The sequence below is a fragment of the Chelonia mydas genome, chromosome 3 (assembly GCF_015237465.2).
Source record: "Chelonia mydas isolate rCheMyd1 chromosome 3, rCheMyd1.pri.v2, whole genome shotgun sequence".
NCBI lineage: Eukaryota > Metazoa > Chordata > Testudines > Cheloniidae > Chelonia > Chelonia mydas.
Window position 1 is genome coordinate 128,289,967 of NC_057851.1, and position 16,236 is coordinate 128,306,202.

At 40.5% G+C, this 16,236-nt stretch overlaps 1 protein-coding gene across 3 annotated transcripts in view; it reads right to left on the reverse strand.

Annotated features, from left to right (window-relative positions):
* Positions 1-16,236, reverse strand: part of SIPA1L2 (signal induced proliferation associated 1 like 2) — a 235,821-nt gene that overhangs the window by 116,115 nt on the left and 103,470 nt on the right. For all 3 annotated transcript variants that reach the window (XM_043543298.1, XM_043543299.1, XM_043543300.1), the window contains one exon: positions 2,891-3,024. In XM_043543298.1, the coding sequence (XP_043399233.1) occupies positions 2,891-3,024 (134 nt within the window). The remainder of the gene's footprint in view (positions 1-2,890; positions 3,025-16,236) is intronic.

Below are 16,236 nucleotides of genomic sequence, written 5' to 3' on the forward strand. Positions count from 1 at the left end.
TTAAATATAGTAACACTAGACAATGTAAAATTACTACAAAATAGAAACTTTGGGCTGGTACTCAAATCCTGAACTGATTTCTTTTGTTTCTTTAGGCTGTGTCTTCAATGCAAAAAAGGTAAGTCTTTTTACAGCAGGATAATTAAGGTGCAGTAGCCATCCAGCTGTAAAATCCTAGTTGTCAAGGCACTGTACTTTTAGGGCATGTCTACACTGCAGATTGGGAGATGTGACTACCGCATACAGAGACATATCCTGATCTAGTTAGATCAAAGCTAGCTTGAGTAACAATAGCAGCATGGGCAGCAACTGCTTGAGTATGTACCCAGGGTCCTGTGCAGGCAGGACTAGCCCAGCAGCTGCTTGTATGGCCATTGCTTCACTATTATCATTACTAGATCTAGCTTTTGATCTAGATCAAAGTTAGCGGAGGGTACACCTACCTGTGCTGTTATTACACCTCCCAATTGAAGTGTAGACAAATCCTTACTGTGAGGTAGAATAGGTGAGATCAGCCACAGGCAGAAATATAGTGTTGATCTCACAGTAACAACTACAGTGCCTTGTCTCTACTAGGATTTTACAGTAGGATAGCTAGTGTTCATTAATTATCCTGCAATAAAAAAAAATACAAAAACAAAAAAACAAAAATACCCCCCCCACACACACGCACAAACATACAGTTCTTTTTAACAGTGAAGACAAAGCCTCGGTATTATACAACACATTTTTACATGTATATTTTATACACACACACACAGTGGAAACCTGAACATTACAGATTCAGAAAAGGGCTATACTGGCATTAGAAAAGGTTCAGAAAAGGGCAACTAAAATGATTAGGGGTTTGGAATGGGTCCCATATGAGGAGAGATTAAAGAGGCTCGGACTTTTCAACTTGGAAAGGAGGAGACTAAGGGGGGATATAATAGAGGTATATAAAATCATGAGTGGCGCGGAGAAAGTGAATAAGGAAAAGTTATTTATTTGTTCCCATCATATAAGAACTAGGGGCCACCAAATAAAATTAATGGGCAGCAGGTTTAAAACAAATAAAAGAAAGTTCTTCTTCACTCAGCACACAGTCAACCTGTGGAACTCCTTGCCTGAGGAGGTTGTGAAGGCTAGGAACATAACAGAGTTTAAAAGAGAACCGGATAATTTCATGGAGGTTAAGTCCATTAATAGCTATTAGACAGAATGGGTAAGGAATGGCAGGAGAGAGATCACTTGATCATTACCTGTTAGGTTCACTCCCTCTGGGGCACCTGGCATTGGCCACTGTTGGTAGACAGGATACTGGGCTGGGTGGACCTTTGGTCTGACCCAGTATGGCCATTCTTATGTTCTTACAGTTAACAGGAATAGAGCTGGGCAAAAATTTTTGGACAAAACTTTCACTGAAAAAATGCAGATTTGGGTTGGCTAAAACATTTAGAAAGTTCATGCTGAATTCGCTAAATTGTTTCAGAACAAAAAAATCCCCAAAACACTAAATGTTTTTGTGACTGAATGCTCTCCTGATCCCCTTAGAGGGGCAATGGACCTAGTGTATCTGGACTGTTCAGGGGAGGACAGGACAGTGCAGAGCACACGTTTTTGTGGGAAATCTGGGACTGGGAATGTATTGTGGCTATACACAGACTTTGGGGGTGTTACCTGCATGCTAGCAGGCTGTTTGTCAGAAGCCCACGTTGAGAGCTACAGCAGCAAAGCATTTTGAGGCACCCCAAATTGCAGGGCAAGTGGTGACAGCCCCTCACTCGTCTAGATTGCACCCCAGAATGTCAAAGTTTTGTTTCGACATTTTTTGAAACAGAACATCTTGAATTTTAGTTCACTTTTATTTCAAAAGGTAAAAAAACCCAAACCAAAACTAAATGTTTCATTTTAGTCAACCACCATTTTCCTCCGGCAATTCAGCCACTGTACCAGTTATTTATACAGCTCTAATCAAGAACTGCTATTTTGTGGCTAACAGGTGTTTCTTGCCATAATGAAGAGCACAAGTTCTGAGAATCAAAGGAAAGTTTGCACTTGCTTATCACAGAGACCAACCAAAGATGGCATACACCTGAAACTTTCTTTCAAATCACCACTAAAAATAGGATCCATGTGACTCATTGCTGTGATAAAGGAAGAATGAACCAGTTTGGAAAAAAAATACAAACTAGCCTGAATGTGAAAGTTTTGATCAGGTTTGATAAGTATACCTCCAATATAATCAAAGGCCACTTCTACTTCAAACAGGATCCACTATTTTTGCTTCAGTAAGGTATTAGCGTTCCCTCTCCGTCCACAAACTACGTACTTGGAAGAGGAGATTTGGCATCCCATATTTATTCCAGACCGCAAATATGGTACATCACTTTTGAAGAGATAGCATTTTAACAGGCATTTTGAAACTATACACTTGTAACATACCTTGAGGAATAGTAAACCTCTTCAAGTTCCTCATCCCTCCCCTTTGTCCCAAACTTTCATTCCTGCCAAAAGAAAGCTAATATTCTCCAGAAGCACCTCAGTCCAAACCTATCTTCCCTTATTTGATGTCTGCCCTCTCTAGTTCTCCATCTGTCCCCTTATGGGTCCCTCTGAATATATATGTACTGTACCTGCAACCAATCCAACTGTTCTCTAATGGTTCCCAACCAAAGGAAGGGAGCACTTCAGGAAGCAGGAAAATAAACAAAATTTTTCTTCAGGCATCAGCTCCAACATGTATTAATGCTACCAGAACACACACCTCCCTGCAAATGTATTCATCTGTAAAATCTTTTACAAGTCAATTCCCAGATCGATGCTGGCATGAGAAAACAGCCAGTGTTCTAAGGGTTAACTTCTCTTTTACCGCCTCCTCCCCATTAAAACAATACTCAATAAACAGTACCTCACTTGTCCTGAAAGCTATACGATAGTTGAATTGAGATCCTTCTCTCTCCTTAGCATCTTCAACCTTCTCTCTCCGGATGCTGAATGCAACAGGACCTAGATTTTCATCAATTCCAAAGTAGTTCTGATGCTCTGTAGCAGAAGAGAATGAATGCAAAAAGGAAGAGAATAGTGAACTGTTAAACTGATGGCTTCATCAAATCTTACAAGAGAAGTCTTACAGTGATAAACAGGCATCCACTGTTGCACTATGCGCCATACAATGGCTTTTCTATGTCTAAACATTGTTAGATAGAAGAAATTACATTCTCCAGTTAAGATTAGAGATGCACAAGAATCAAAATATCTGGTAGGACAAGTTCTCTATAGACAATTAATCACATCCATTTCTCATGAGTAGACAAGCAGCATGTATCTTTCAAAACTATATTGCTTTTTAGTAATATTTCAAGAGTGAACCATTATAAAGTGTCATGGCATGCTTTATCATTGATTGACAATTCGTGTCGTAAAGCAGTATAACAACTGTCAGAAATTAACATGAAGACTTCATTGTAGTGGGTGGAAACAAAATTAATCTATAGTAGGAACTGGAAAACAACACTCATTTTCTAAATAGTTTACTATGACAAAACAAGCCACTATTTTATTTATTTTAAATAAAATGCTGTATTAAATTAATCTAGGTCACAGTGTGGAATAATATGCACAAACAGCAAGTTTTATACATATTAGAAGAAAGTTTGTAGCTCTAGTATCATTTACCAGAATCAACTATAACACTGTGGGTTGGGTTTTTTTAATAAATTACAGTAGAGATAGAAAATACTTAGATAGTCTTGCGGTAAATGCACAAACCTGGGAGTCAGAACACTAACAATACGATAAAGAATTGAAGCTAACAACTTTTCAGTTTATGGCAACCTGTTAATTTTGTGAATAGTGAACTAAAGCTAGTTCCTCTAATTTTCTTCAGATTTCTATTTTTGGCTATTGCTCACTTTGGCACATTTTTTCCAGGTTCTGTGAATTAATTGTAAGTAGAAGCATCATTATAGGAAATGTTCACAGAAGTGTATTTCAGGGGGAGAGTGAAGGCCCAAAGGATTGGTAATGGAATGCAGAGCCTTTTACCACTAGCTTACCAACTTAACTACAGCTCAGATTGAAAACAAATGAAAACTGTTAACATTCAATGGCCTTTCAGGGATCTATATGATGCATGCTGGTGGTGTCTGTGCAGCTCCTAATGGAAAGCATCCACAACAGCTGGTACCCTTGGTTCCTCCAGGAGCTAAGGACCATCACAAAACCTCACCACTCTCTGCTCCAAATACAAGGCACATTTCTTTGGCCTTGCCTTCTCTTAAATAAACTTACAGCAACAGGTATATTTATATTAAAGATAAACACACCCTACAAAAATATGACACTCCACTTCACATGCTTCTCCCTCTGGGGAGAGACTGGGGGAGGAGAGGAACAACATGTGACAGATGTGTAGTCACATTGCTTAATGCAGTACTGGAAGGTGCTCAGATACTAGGGTGATGAGCATGGTATAAAGAAAACTATATAGAATAGAATAAATCCTTGTTAACAATCCTGGAAATGACACTAAGGATCAAAGGGGCACAGACAATCATCTTTTCATGCTCACAGGCTACATGTTTTTCCAAAGATGAGTTCAGTCTCCAGTAGTGCCAATATGGCACTTTTCACAAGCATTACATTTACTTTAAATTATTTACTTAATTTTTAACAAAAGCAGAAGTAGAGAGGTTAAAAAGATCACACAATCCTAAATTGGTCATCAAGGCAAATCTTATTTTTGGTAGGTTACTCAAATGAACTCAACATATTTGTATGGATCACAACAGTATTTTTTAATTTGGTCTAGGATAACTATAGAATCCAAACATTTACTATTAACAGGAATTTCCATAATTGCACATTCAAGCTGTGAATAAAGGCAAGCACCTTACTTAAGGTTCTCCTATCCTTGGTTTTTGATGCAAATCAAGAGAAAGGTATTCCTTTAGTTACTAGGTTTCTACCATGTAACATAAGTAAACACAAAGCTTTGTGCTTCAGCTCTGTCCTTTGCCAGGAAATTAAAGCATCTCTGGACAAAAAGTGTATTTCTTATGGTGGTGTCTAAAGTGATAAAATCATGCTGTCAACGCAATTTAAACATTCATCTTACGGTTTATAGAAAATATCTGCACATGACGTAAAATAGCAAAAACTCTGCAGGCTGAATAAAGGAAGACTGTTAACTCCTCCAGACATACAACTTATTGAAAGATTTGCTTATTCATCCATATTATATTTACCTTGTCCTCGTGGATTCATTGGAGAAGAAACCTGTAATCATAGCCTAGTAACCCCCTTTAATGTTCAAAACAAACAAAAACCATCTGGTTGAAATGACAATACATAGACATAACATTTGTCTGGGAAATACTTTTAAGTTATACACATTTGGGGCTTTTTCAATATTCTGACAGAACATACTGTTTGGGATGTCCTCTCCCGCAGAGCCATAGACAAGTTTCATCTATACTATTCAGTTAACTTCACTTGGACAGTTAAATATATTAGAAATTAGCAGTGGATAGTTTACAAAAGTTTGTTCATATGTCTAGGACAAAAAAAAAAGTGAGAAACTGTCAGTCTTCGTACCACAATCTTGAAATTTATTAACATCTCTGAAAGGTTTTCTTGATAACTTGCCATTGAAATGGGATTTCTCTTCCATTTTTGAAAATGTTAGTGAACATCTTTTAAAACAAGTGATTCTCCACCACCAAACCCACAGAGACCAAGTGTGTCAAAAGATAGGGGACGTACTTCAGGTTCTAAAGTACATTTAGGTACTTAAATAAGTGGACTGATATTCAGAAGTGTGGAGTGCACACAAACTGCCATCACCTTCTAAAAAAGTGGCTGGGTGCTCAACACTTCTGAATATCAGTCCCCTTATTTAAATACCTAAATATGGACTCATGAAACTAAATTTAAACTACCACTTTTGAAGAAATCTTGGCTAAAAAGGCACTTCTCAGCACAGGAAACAAAAACACAACCAACATGGAATTTCTAGGGTAACCCATTTTGAAGATGTGGGCAGGAAAAAAAAAAAGGTGGGAAAAACATAGGTCGGTAATAAGATAAGCAGTTGTAGGAGTTGCTTCTGGTAAGAAAGGAAACTTTAGTGAGAGGAAGTCCCAACTCCAGAGCAAGGAAAAGGTGCCAATATTTTTTAGCCAGGTCTGGTGCTGCCACGTATCATTTTGTCAAAAAGGAGAAGCCCATCAGTTCTTTATATGTACTAACTTTCCCATAACACTAATTTTAATGATTCCCCAAGGCTTTAGTACAAGACTTGGGAAACCATCAGACAGTATTGTATGGTTACGTAAAGAGATGGGCTTCAAACCAAAACCCCAGATCAGAACTACAGGCTTTGGAAAAGTTGAGAACTAGATCCAAACTTGGCAGTTCCAGCTCATCTCTTGTCCAAAGTGGAAGACGTTCAGAAAAACTTAATTCAGCTAAATATATTAGTTTACATTGAATCAAAGGTGGTAGGTAGGATGCTTTCAAGGAAGAGAACTCAACGAGTGAGGAGGTGCATCTAGAGAATGAAAGCATGAAGACGACACTGGTCTTTTGGAAGGGGATTTTTAATGCAAGACACAATTTTTAAAAATGTTCCAAAATGCAAGTTAATACAAGAGAAAAGAGGAAAAAGCAAACAAAACAAAATTTTTACTCTCAGTGGCACTCTGTACCTCAAAGCCACAACCTGGAATGCCCAGATTCACCACTGACATTATGATGACAGGTTTTGTACAAAGTATGCCCTATGAGGTATCATTTTAAAAGTCTTGATCTGTTGAGCATAAATATCCTTTTGTATTGCATGTTCTATCATTGTATGTAAAGTTATGAAGTTTTGCTACGTGTGTATTACTGAAATATGGTGTGAGATTGGGAACAACCACAACCAGCCTTTTAGGTATAACAATGGAGTAGACGGACAGCATTATTGGCTAATCAACACCCATCAAGGAAAGAATCCACTATCCCAGGAACTGTATACAATGGAGACTTCTCAGGGAGAGCATGTATACAATGGAGACTGTTTGAGACCACGTCATAGCAAAAGATCTTTCCAGCTAACTGGAAGAAACTATAAAAGAGGGGAAGTAATATCATGGCTTGGCCACACTCCCCATGCAACTCAACACCTGGAAACACATCTGGAGGATAAAGACTTTGAACTGGGGAGAGTGGGCCCAAGCTGGAGAAGAGTCCCAGTCTGAGTATTGAGGAACTATATCGTCTGTCAGGGTGAGCCACTGCTTGATTCAAACCCTGTTTAGTTTGTAGAACTCAGACTGCGAATTCACTTTTATTTCTTAGATAACCAAACTTTGATCTCTATGCTTGCTACTTATAATCACTTTAAGTCCATCTTTCTGTAGTTAAATCTGTTTTACATTTTATCTAAAACCATGTATTTTGGATGAAGTGTTTGGGAAATCTCAGCTCAGTTGACAAAGGCTAGCATGTGTCCTCTCCACATTGAGGGAGGGGCGGACTGTGTAATAACTTACACTGATCAGGCTTCTGACAAGGGCAAGACAGTACAGTTCTGGGGTGCAAGGCTGGGGAGCTGGGGGAACTGGCTGGCTTTATTGTTGGCTTATGAGTGTCTGGCAAAGCATTCATGTAACTCAGTTGGGTGTGTCCCTGCCTTTGGATGTCTGTGTAAGTGCAGTACCTGCCAGAGATTTGTGGCTTAGCAACAGCATCACAATGTGAGAGGGATACCCCAGGTTGGTGGGACAGGGGACTCAGCAGTCCCAGAGTCCAGGTTGCACCCCGGGGACCCCATCATACTCTCCCAAAGCCCGACAATTCAAATATCTAAAAGCTCTTCACTTTTTCATTTTGGAGTGTATAGAGGTCAATTTCCCTTTGAATACAAGGGTCCTATTGATACTGAGTGGATCTCATATTCATAAAATTCAATCTGCAAAGAGAAAAGACTGTCTCCAAGTTACTGAATACTGAACTGGCAGCTGATGCTGAAAGTCTGATAAGGCTTCCAACCCTGACATACCCTTAAAAATGTCCTTTTTAGACACAGACACTTCTTTTATTTGCTATCCATAAGTAGTTGCAATTACACATTAAGAAGTGGTTGTAAGCATAGTAGCGATAGTCCTCATTGGTTGGTGATGGAGACAATTGCTTCATGGAAAAGGACATTTTAAAAAACAAACTCAATGCTAAATAATGCTCCTTTCAATTACCCTTTAAAATTTTTGCATACATCTGTCTCCTTTTACTCACTCCCTCAGATCTGCTAAACTGAGATCTATGAAAGGACACTGTCTATACATCAGAGCTACAATAAAACATTTTAGTTGTTGCAAATCATATCAAGAGTGATAAATATTTTACACAATCAATGTGAAAATATTTTATTTTACATCCATGTCATGTGTGGAGTTTATTTTTGCAATAGCTATGCATCTTATATACACAACAATAAATTTACTGTTTATTTCAGAAATTAGAAGCTGAATTCCTAATCCATAATTTGTTGATAGGGAAGGAAATTGTTAATGCTGCATATGCCGGATTGTTTCTTAAAACAGAAATAAAAGATACATGTTGACAGCTGCCAATTATAAAACTGAACTAAAACACCAATTAGACAGAAATAGGGTGACCAGATATCCCGATTTTATAGGGACAGTTGTGATTTGGGGGTCTTTTTCTTATATAGGCTCCTATTACCCCCCAGCCCCTGTCCTGATTTTTCACATTTGCTGTCTGGTCACCCTCGGCAGAAAGTTATTTCTCTTTCATAGGTATCTCCTTAAAGGCACAAGCAAAGGAAGGTGGATGTGTATTTCTTTATAAACAAGCAGCTGTTTGCTACCTGTCTATTTCATCTTTCACAGCCTCTTGTTAAGTTTTCCTCTGCAATTCAATGTACAGTAGTTCATAATGTCAACCAGTGAGCACACTATCATGGAAGGATATCAAGTGAGACCCAGTGTGCACAATTCAAGTGTGTATATCCATATACATTATTTTATATATCAGGAACATGCATGAAATTGAATGCCTAAGGTAGCACTCTAGGGGCAAAGAGGGGGAAAATTTAATACTGTGAATGTGAAATGTATCAGACATGTATGGTATTTACTGCAGCAGCAAAGTCAGGGATGTACATGTAACTTTAATGAGCCATTTATTATCAAGTAGAAATCTCAGTAAGACACTTAAGCTGATGACATCTCAAGGTCTAAGTATTTCAAGCAAACAGAAGGAGAGGTTACTCACCTCGTGCAGGAACTGGAGTTCTTTGAGATGTGTGTCCCTGTGACTGCTCCACTTCAGATGCAGGGCACTGACTGACAACTGTCCCTGTGCCCTGCACCTTTGGAGATTTTCAGTGGTGGTGCCCATGCGGCCTTGCACATGCACCCCACACATGCGCCCAACACTGCGGCAACATGGGGCTGTGTGGGCAAACCACCCTTAGTTTCTTCTCCACTGCAAAGTCCCTCAGGAAATTCTAAAGCAAAGGGGAAGGAGGGCAGATAGTGGAGCACCCACAAGGACACGCATCTCAAAGAACTCCAGTTATTGCACAAGTTGAGTAACCTCTCCTGTTTCAAGTAGTGTCTCTGGGAGTGCTCCACTTCAGGTGACTCCCAAGCAATATTGCTCTAAGGTGGCAGGTAGTTTGAAGAAGAGTCCAACAGAGAAGCAAGGACTGCACTGCCTGCAGCAGCATGGGATCTTGCTGCCAGCACCAAAACATAACGATTAGTAAAAGTATAACCAGATGACCAAGTTACCACTCTACAGATGTCTGCAATTGGTACATCCTTAAGTAAGGCTATACATGTAGATAGTGCTCTTGTGGAATGTGCTATCGCTCTTAAAGGCGCTTGACCATGAGTTGTGTCATAAAAGATCTTAGTACGACCGGAGATCCACTTTGATAACCTCTGTTTTGAAATTACTGAATGCTTGTTTCAGTCTGATTTGGATACAAAGAGTCTTCTAAATATCCTATCTAGGTAAAAGGCTAATGCCCTCCTGACATATAGGGTATGGAATATGGCTTCTTCATTAGTCTGGTGTAGTTTGGGGGTGGAGAACTAGGAGATGAATGGTTTGATTAATATGAAATTCTGAGGACATCTTAAGTAAAAATCTTGGATGGACCCGCAACAACACTTTCTGGTGATTACCATAAAAGGGGGGTCTGCCATTAAAGCCCCCAAGTCTACAACCCTTTGGGTAGAAGTGAATGCTACCAGAAAGAGTCTTCAGTGATAAATCTAATAAAGAACAGGTAGCTAGTGGCTCAAAAGGATGTTTCATACTGCAATTAAGGACTAGGTTCAGATCCCAACTAGGAGTATTATTTTTGATTTGTGGGAAGGTATTCGACAAACTTCTTATGAATCTTGCCATAGCTGGGTAAGCGAAGAGTGAAAAGTCCCCAGTGGGTGTGTGAAAAGCTGTTATTGATGCTAAGTGAATCCTAATGCAATTCATAGAAAGACCCAATGTTTTCAATTACAAGAGGTAATCCAAAACCTTAAAAAGAGGAGAGCAAGTCTGAAAAATCTGATGACTGTTACACCAAAGATATTCTTTCCATTTCTGGGAGGTAAATATTCCTTGTAGATTCTTTTCTACTATTTAATAAAATGTGTTGTACCTCTCATGTACAGGATACCGCTATTCCGGAAAGCCATTGAGGAAGTTACGCTTGGAGCCTCACAATCTGTAAAGTGTGGTGAAGTGTCTGATCTGCAGTCTGAGTCCGTAAGTGAGGACTAATTGGAAGCCTCCATGGAGGGCGAGGGGTGAGTCTGATGAGATAGGGATACCAGACTTGTCTTGGCCACATTAGTGCAATTAATAGGACTCTGGCCCACTCCTGTTTCTTCTCATTGAGAACCTTTAACAAGAACGGTGTTGGTGGATACACATAGTGAAGTCCATCAGATGAGAAATGTATCTCCTAGGGATTGAGACCCTCTCTGGAACAATACCTGATGCATTTTGCATTGGCTGCTGTAGCAAGTAGATTGACCTATGGGAACCCCAAGCTGAGAATACTACCTGGAGGACTCAGCTGTTCAGTTCCCATATGTAAATTCAGAAAGCAAAGTCTGCTGAGGTCATCTGCCATGGTTTTCTAAATATCTGGGAAGTAAGAAGCTGTGATGACTATGTACCAATTCCAGAGTTTTATCACTTCAGCACAGAGAGACATGGAATGTGCTCCTCCCTGATGTTGATACTGTAGAACTGATCAATGAAATTGTTCTTAATTGTTCACTTTATTAATATAACTTCATAAGCAAAGTTTTATGAATGAAACAACATTCATTCATAAAACCGGTTACCCCAATAACTGGCTAATTGAGTTTCACTTTCAATCCAATTGCTGCTTAAATCACTGAAACTTGCACTGTTTCAACATTGTAACTTCTGCTCACTTTTTGCCATTCCTTACACTTGTCCATATTGCAACTCAAACTCCATTTTAAAATGCTCACTCCATTTTGTAAACCCTGCTGCAACCTTCATTTTGCAAAACCCTGATGTAATCTTATTAGTGTAGTTTAGATGTGTGAATGAGGTATGGATGGATGATGGAATCAACCTCCAGCCCCAGCCTGTCCTGATGAAATAAAGTGTAAACACCACTGGCTGAAGATGCAGACAACAGCCCTGACAAAGCAAGAAGAGTCCACCCTAAAAAGAAAAGAACAGAAGTACAATTGAAGAAACATCAAAGCCAGGTCCCAGGCTGAAAGTCATGTCTGCAATTGACGGGTGATCAATCGCACTGAACCCAGAGGCAGCGTGACACAGCAAGACCTACAGACTCTTGATTCAAACTAAAGCCTACAAAAAGGATGGATGAGATGGAAGACTTTGGAGGGTAACATTCTGCTGCGAACATGGAAGGGCATCGGTGCATGCCCAACAGAGACACAGCCCTTCCTTGTGCCCAGCTTTCCTGGCCAAATAGCCACCACAAGCCACGAACTCAAGCTACATTCAGGACTGGTAACTATACAGCAGCTGCAGAACATTGGGGGTGTGCGTGTGTGTATATTAGATATTAGTTATTGGTCATAAATCAAATTGTGTTATAACACATGTGACATCTTGTCTTGTCCCCTGAAAAGATCCTGTGTAGTTTTGTCTGCATAACAATACAATACATGCATGCCTAGCTGTGTGTCATTATTTTTACTGACTTTGATCTAATCAGAGGTAGAAAGTGTAAAACATTCACATGGAGAAGATGCTCTTGTACTGACCATTTGCCTTGCACCTTGTGAGGTCCAGATGTGGCCCCCCCCCTCCCCAGCAACAAAAAGCAAAGCAGCTAATGTTATCACTACAGTAGGGGGATTCTGAATGAATGGGATACCTGCACAAGTTTTGGTCGGGTCCTTCCACCAGCTGGAGTGGCTGCAGAACCAACTGGGAAACAGATAGTAACCTGCCTAGGCTGTGCTTACTTGGTATGTAAACCGTTCAACAAATCCCTGTAGACCTTGGAGCTATAATCTGGCATGCTGACCTACAAAGATGACATATTTCCCAGCAGCTGAAGACAATCTCTTATTGTTATTTGAGGACTGCCCTGAATCTTTGAGATGAGATTCAGTAGTGTGAGAAACCTACTGGAAGGAGGTACACTCTGCCGGTCGCTGCATCCACAGAAGCTCCTATGAAGTCTAGAGACTGTAGAGGAGTCAAAAAGGGCTTTGTGGTTGATTTGAATGCCCAGGTTATGAAACAGAGAACACAATTTTACTGACACCAACACTTCCTGATATGATCTACCCCGATCATCTGGATACAGAAAAACAAATTATACCCATCAGACATAGGTGGGCATCAACTACTACCAGAACCTTTGAGGATATCCTGGGGGCCAAAGATAGGCCAAAGGGAGCACCCAGTAGTGGTAACACTTCTTGCTGATTAGAAAATGAAGAAACCTCTTGTGTGAAGGGTGAATAGAAATATGAAAATATGCATCTTGAAGGGAAAAAATCATGAACTAGTCTCCTAATTCTAACAAGGAAATTATTGCTGTAAGGGTCACCATCCTGAATTTTTGCTGTTTTTACATACCTGGTTAGAGACCTGAGATCTAAAATTAGCCTCCATCCTTCGTTCTTTCTGGGAATCCGGAAGCACTTTGAATACAATCCCTTTTCCCTGTTCTCTACAGGAACTGGTTCTATGGCTCCTAAACATAGAAGTGAGGCCATCTCTTGCACCAGCAACTGATCATGAAAGGAGTCCCTGAAGAGAGAAGGGGAAGTCTTCTACAATACTCTAAACATCTCTTTGGAAGCCCAACAGCTGCAACCAAGACTTTCTTATGACCACTGCAGTGGATATAGGCTGTGTTGCAGTATCTGCAGCATCCAAGGAGACCTGGAGTGATGTCTTTGACAGGAGAGGACCGTCTTGTATAATGGCCTTAAAGTGGTCATGATGTTCCTCTGGCACGTGATCAATAAAGGAATTAAATTTGTTATGATTTAAATAGTTGTATTTGGCTATGAGTGCCTGATGGTTTGGTATTCTGAAGTGAAGAGTGGCTGAAATGTAGGATTTGTGACCAAAAAGATCAAGCCTCCTGTGGTCCTTATTGTATGGGGTGGACTTTGAGCAATGTTGTAGGTGTTCATTAACTGCCTCCACTACTAAGGAACTTGGAGCTGGATGGAAAAATAAAAATTCTCATTTCCTGGCATGAACATAATATTTTTTTATCCACCCTCTTGAAGGTAGGCAGTGAAGTAGCTGGGGTTTACCCAACTGTCTTAGCAGGTTCCACAAGAGCTTCATTGACCAGAATGGCAATTCTTATAGATGTCCAGGTGTGCAAAACATGTAGGAGTTTGAGGTGGGACTGCTGAACCTCCTATACAGGAATCTGAGGTGTGTCAGCAATTTCCTTCATCAGTTCCTGAAACTGCCTGAAGTCATCTGCCATTGAAGGTGGTAGGGGCAGGACAGCTTTGTGAGGCAATAAGATCGTATTAGTGAAAGGTGTCAATCTGCTCTTGCTTCTTGCGCCTCAAAGGTCTCCTCCTCTGGCATAGGAGGTTGAGGCAAAGGGGCCCTTCTCTATTTCCGCTGGTGGTGCAAAGGCCTAGTTGCAATCTGTTGACAATAGAATGCCGAGGGGTCCTAGCAAGGTCACTGAGGGGGCCCAAAAGGCATAACTGGAGTCATCCATCTGTGCTCCTGCCATGTGGTTGTCATTTGAGGTCTATCCTCCTGTAATATGTCAGTGAAGGAGGGAAAGCAATGTGTCCTGAATAGACATTGGAACCCTACACCGAAATTTGAGAATCTGAGGAGTCCTCTTCCATGTACTCCAAGCGTGGTGGTGGTGGTAATAGCTATTCAGGTTGCAAAGCAGATGGGGGTGAACATGATGATCTAGATGATAGAGGGGTCAGTGACCAAGACAGTCTTGATGCTGACAAACCCCCAGCACTGGTTAACAGAGAAGAGACTATCTCTGAAGACACTATTAGGTCCTTGGGGTACCTAAATTCTTGTGGTATCGATGGTATCAAAGATGGGGTCGAGTGAGAACCTGTGGAGGACTGCTTCAGTCCCAATGCAGCTGGCACTTAACTTTTGGCATTTGAGTGAGTCAGCTCTGATTCCATGAGTACTGTAGGTAGCTAAGCGGTCTTTTGTACCCTTGATTTTAATGTTACTGGTACCGAGTTGTTCAGGGATGGGCTTAGAACTCTGTTCAACAGTGTCTCTGCTGCTCTGGGTACAACTACCCAAACTTGGTACTGAGTTCATCTCAGATGAATGATTCTTCTTCCTTTGCGGTACCAGTATCAGTCAGAGAATGCATGGAACTCCCCTTGGGAGGTGAGGTCTCTATAGCATTCTTGTGAGTCAGCAACCAAGGTATTCTTGGAGATTTACTCCTTACCTCCTTCTGCTTAGCAGCAGATGTCAATGAGGACTTTGATAACATAGATATACTTGGTGCTGCTTTACTGCCTACATCGCTAGGGGTCTCCGGTGACTGAGATTTTGATGTGGACAAGGCACTAGCAGAACCAGGAGTGTATGTACACAGTGGTCCTCCACCCTGGAGCCAAAGCTGATTGTAAAACTTGCTCCATCATTAGAAGTTTAAACTTGATCTCCCTATTTTTCCAGGATCTACCCTTGAAGAAAGTACAGTTCTCGCGCTTACTGGAATATAAGTATCACCCAAACAGCAGAGGTACTGGCAATGCCCATCACTTACTGGAATAAGCTCATGGCAGGAAAGGCACCTCTTGAATCCCGGTGAGCCCAGCATACCCAAGTAAAATAATGAAAAATAACCCTTAGAAGGGGAAGCTTCTAACTAAATCTGAAATTAATACAATTAATTATTATTTTTAAGAAAAAGAAGAAAAGAAAGGGAACAACTATTCCAACAACTATAAGCACTGTAAGTGACTAACTATATGCCAACTATCTGCTGAAATATTAGAGAGAATGGGCACCAAGAGACTGTCTCATGCTGAAGACAGTTGAAAAGGATTTGAGGGTGGTTTACCTGCACAGTCCCATATAGCCTCAGCACAAGGCACAAGGATGTGTGGAGCACATGCATGGGCTGAACAGGCACCCCTACCAAAATTCTCTCAAAGGCATAGCTGCACGTGAAATGGAGCACCGATAGGACACTACTAGAAGAAGAATCCTAAAAAACCACTAAGTAAGCAGCATTAATTTTTACATTCCAAACCATTAAGGAATCAGTGATTGTAAAAGGTGTCCACATGAGCATGCTGATTCCTGAAGTCCTCTACCCACAGTGCAGTTAACAGCATGGCCAGCAGCAGTGCAAGTTTCCCCACTTAATTAGGAACATACCTCAAACCAGACCTGGAGGGACTCCCACTGTTTCAACCAGGGTACCAATTAGTGACAACTGTCATTGTGGGTTGCTGAGCCTTTGCCCCCAGGAACAAGAATGACACCAACAATTTGTTTCACACAAGCTATGGAACAGCTATCAGATGGCAACAATTCTATTTCTTAGTGTTCATATTTTGATTCATATACTCATCAAGTGTGCTGTTTCTAGTGAAGGAATCATATAAACATACATTTCTAATGATATCAAAGCAAATATTACCCAAAACATATTGCATTTGGGTCAACTGTTCAGAATGACAATATGGGTTGTGTATATTGTATTATCTGAAGGGGTTCTGAGAA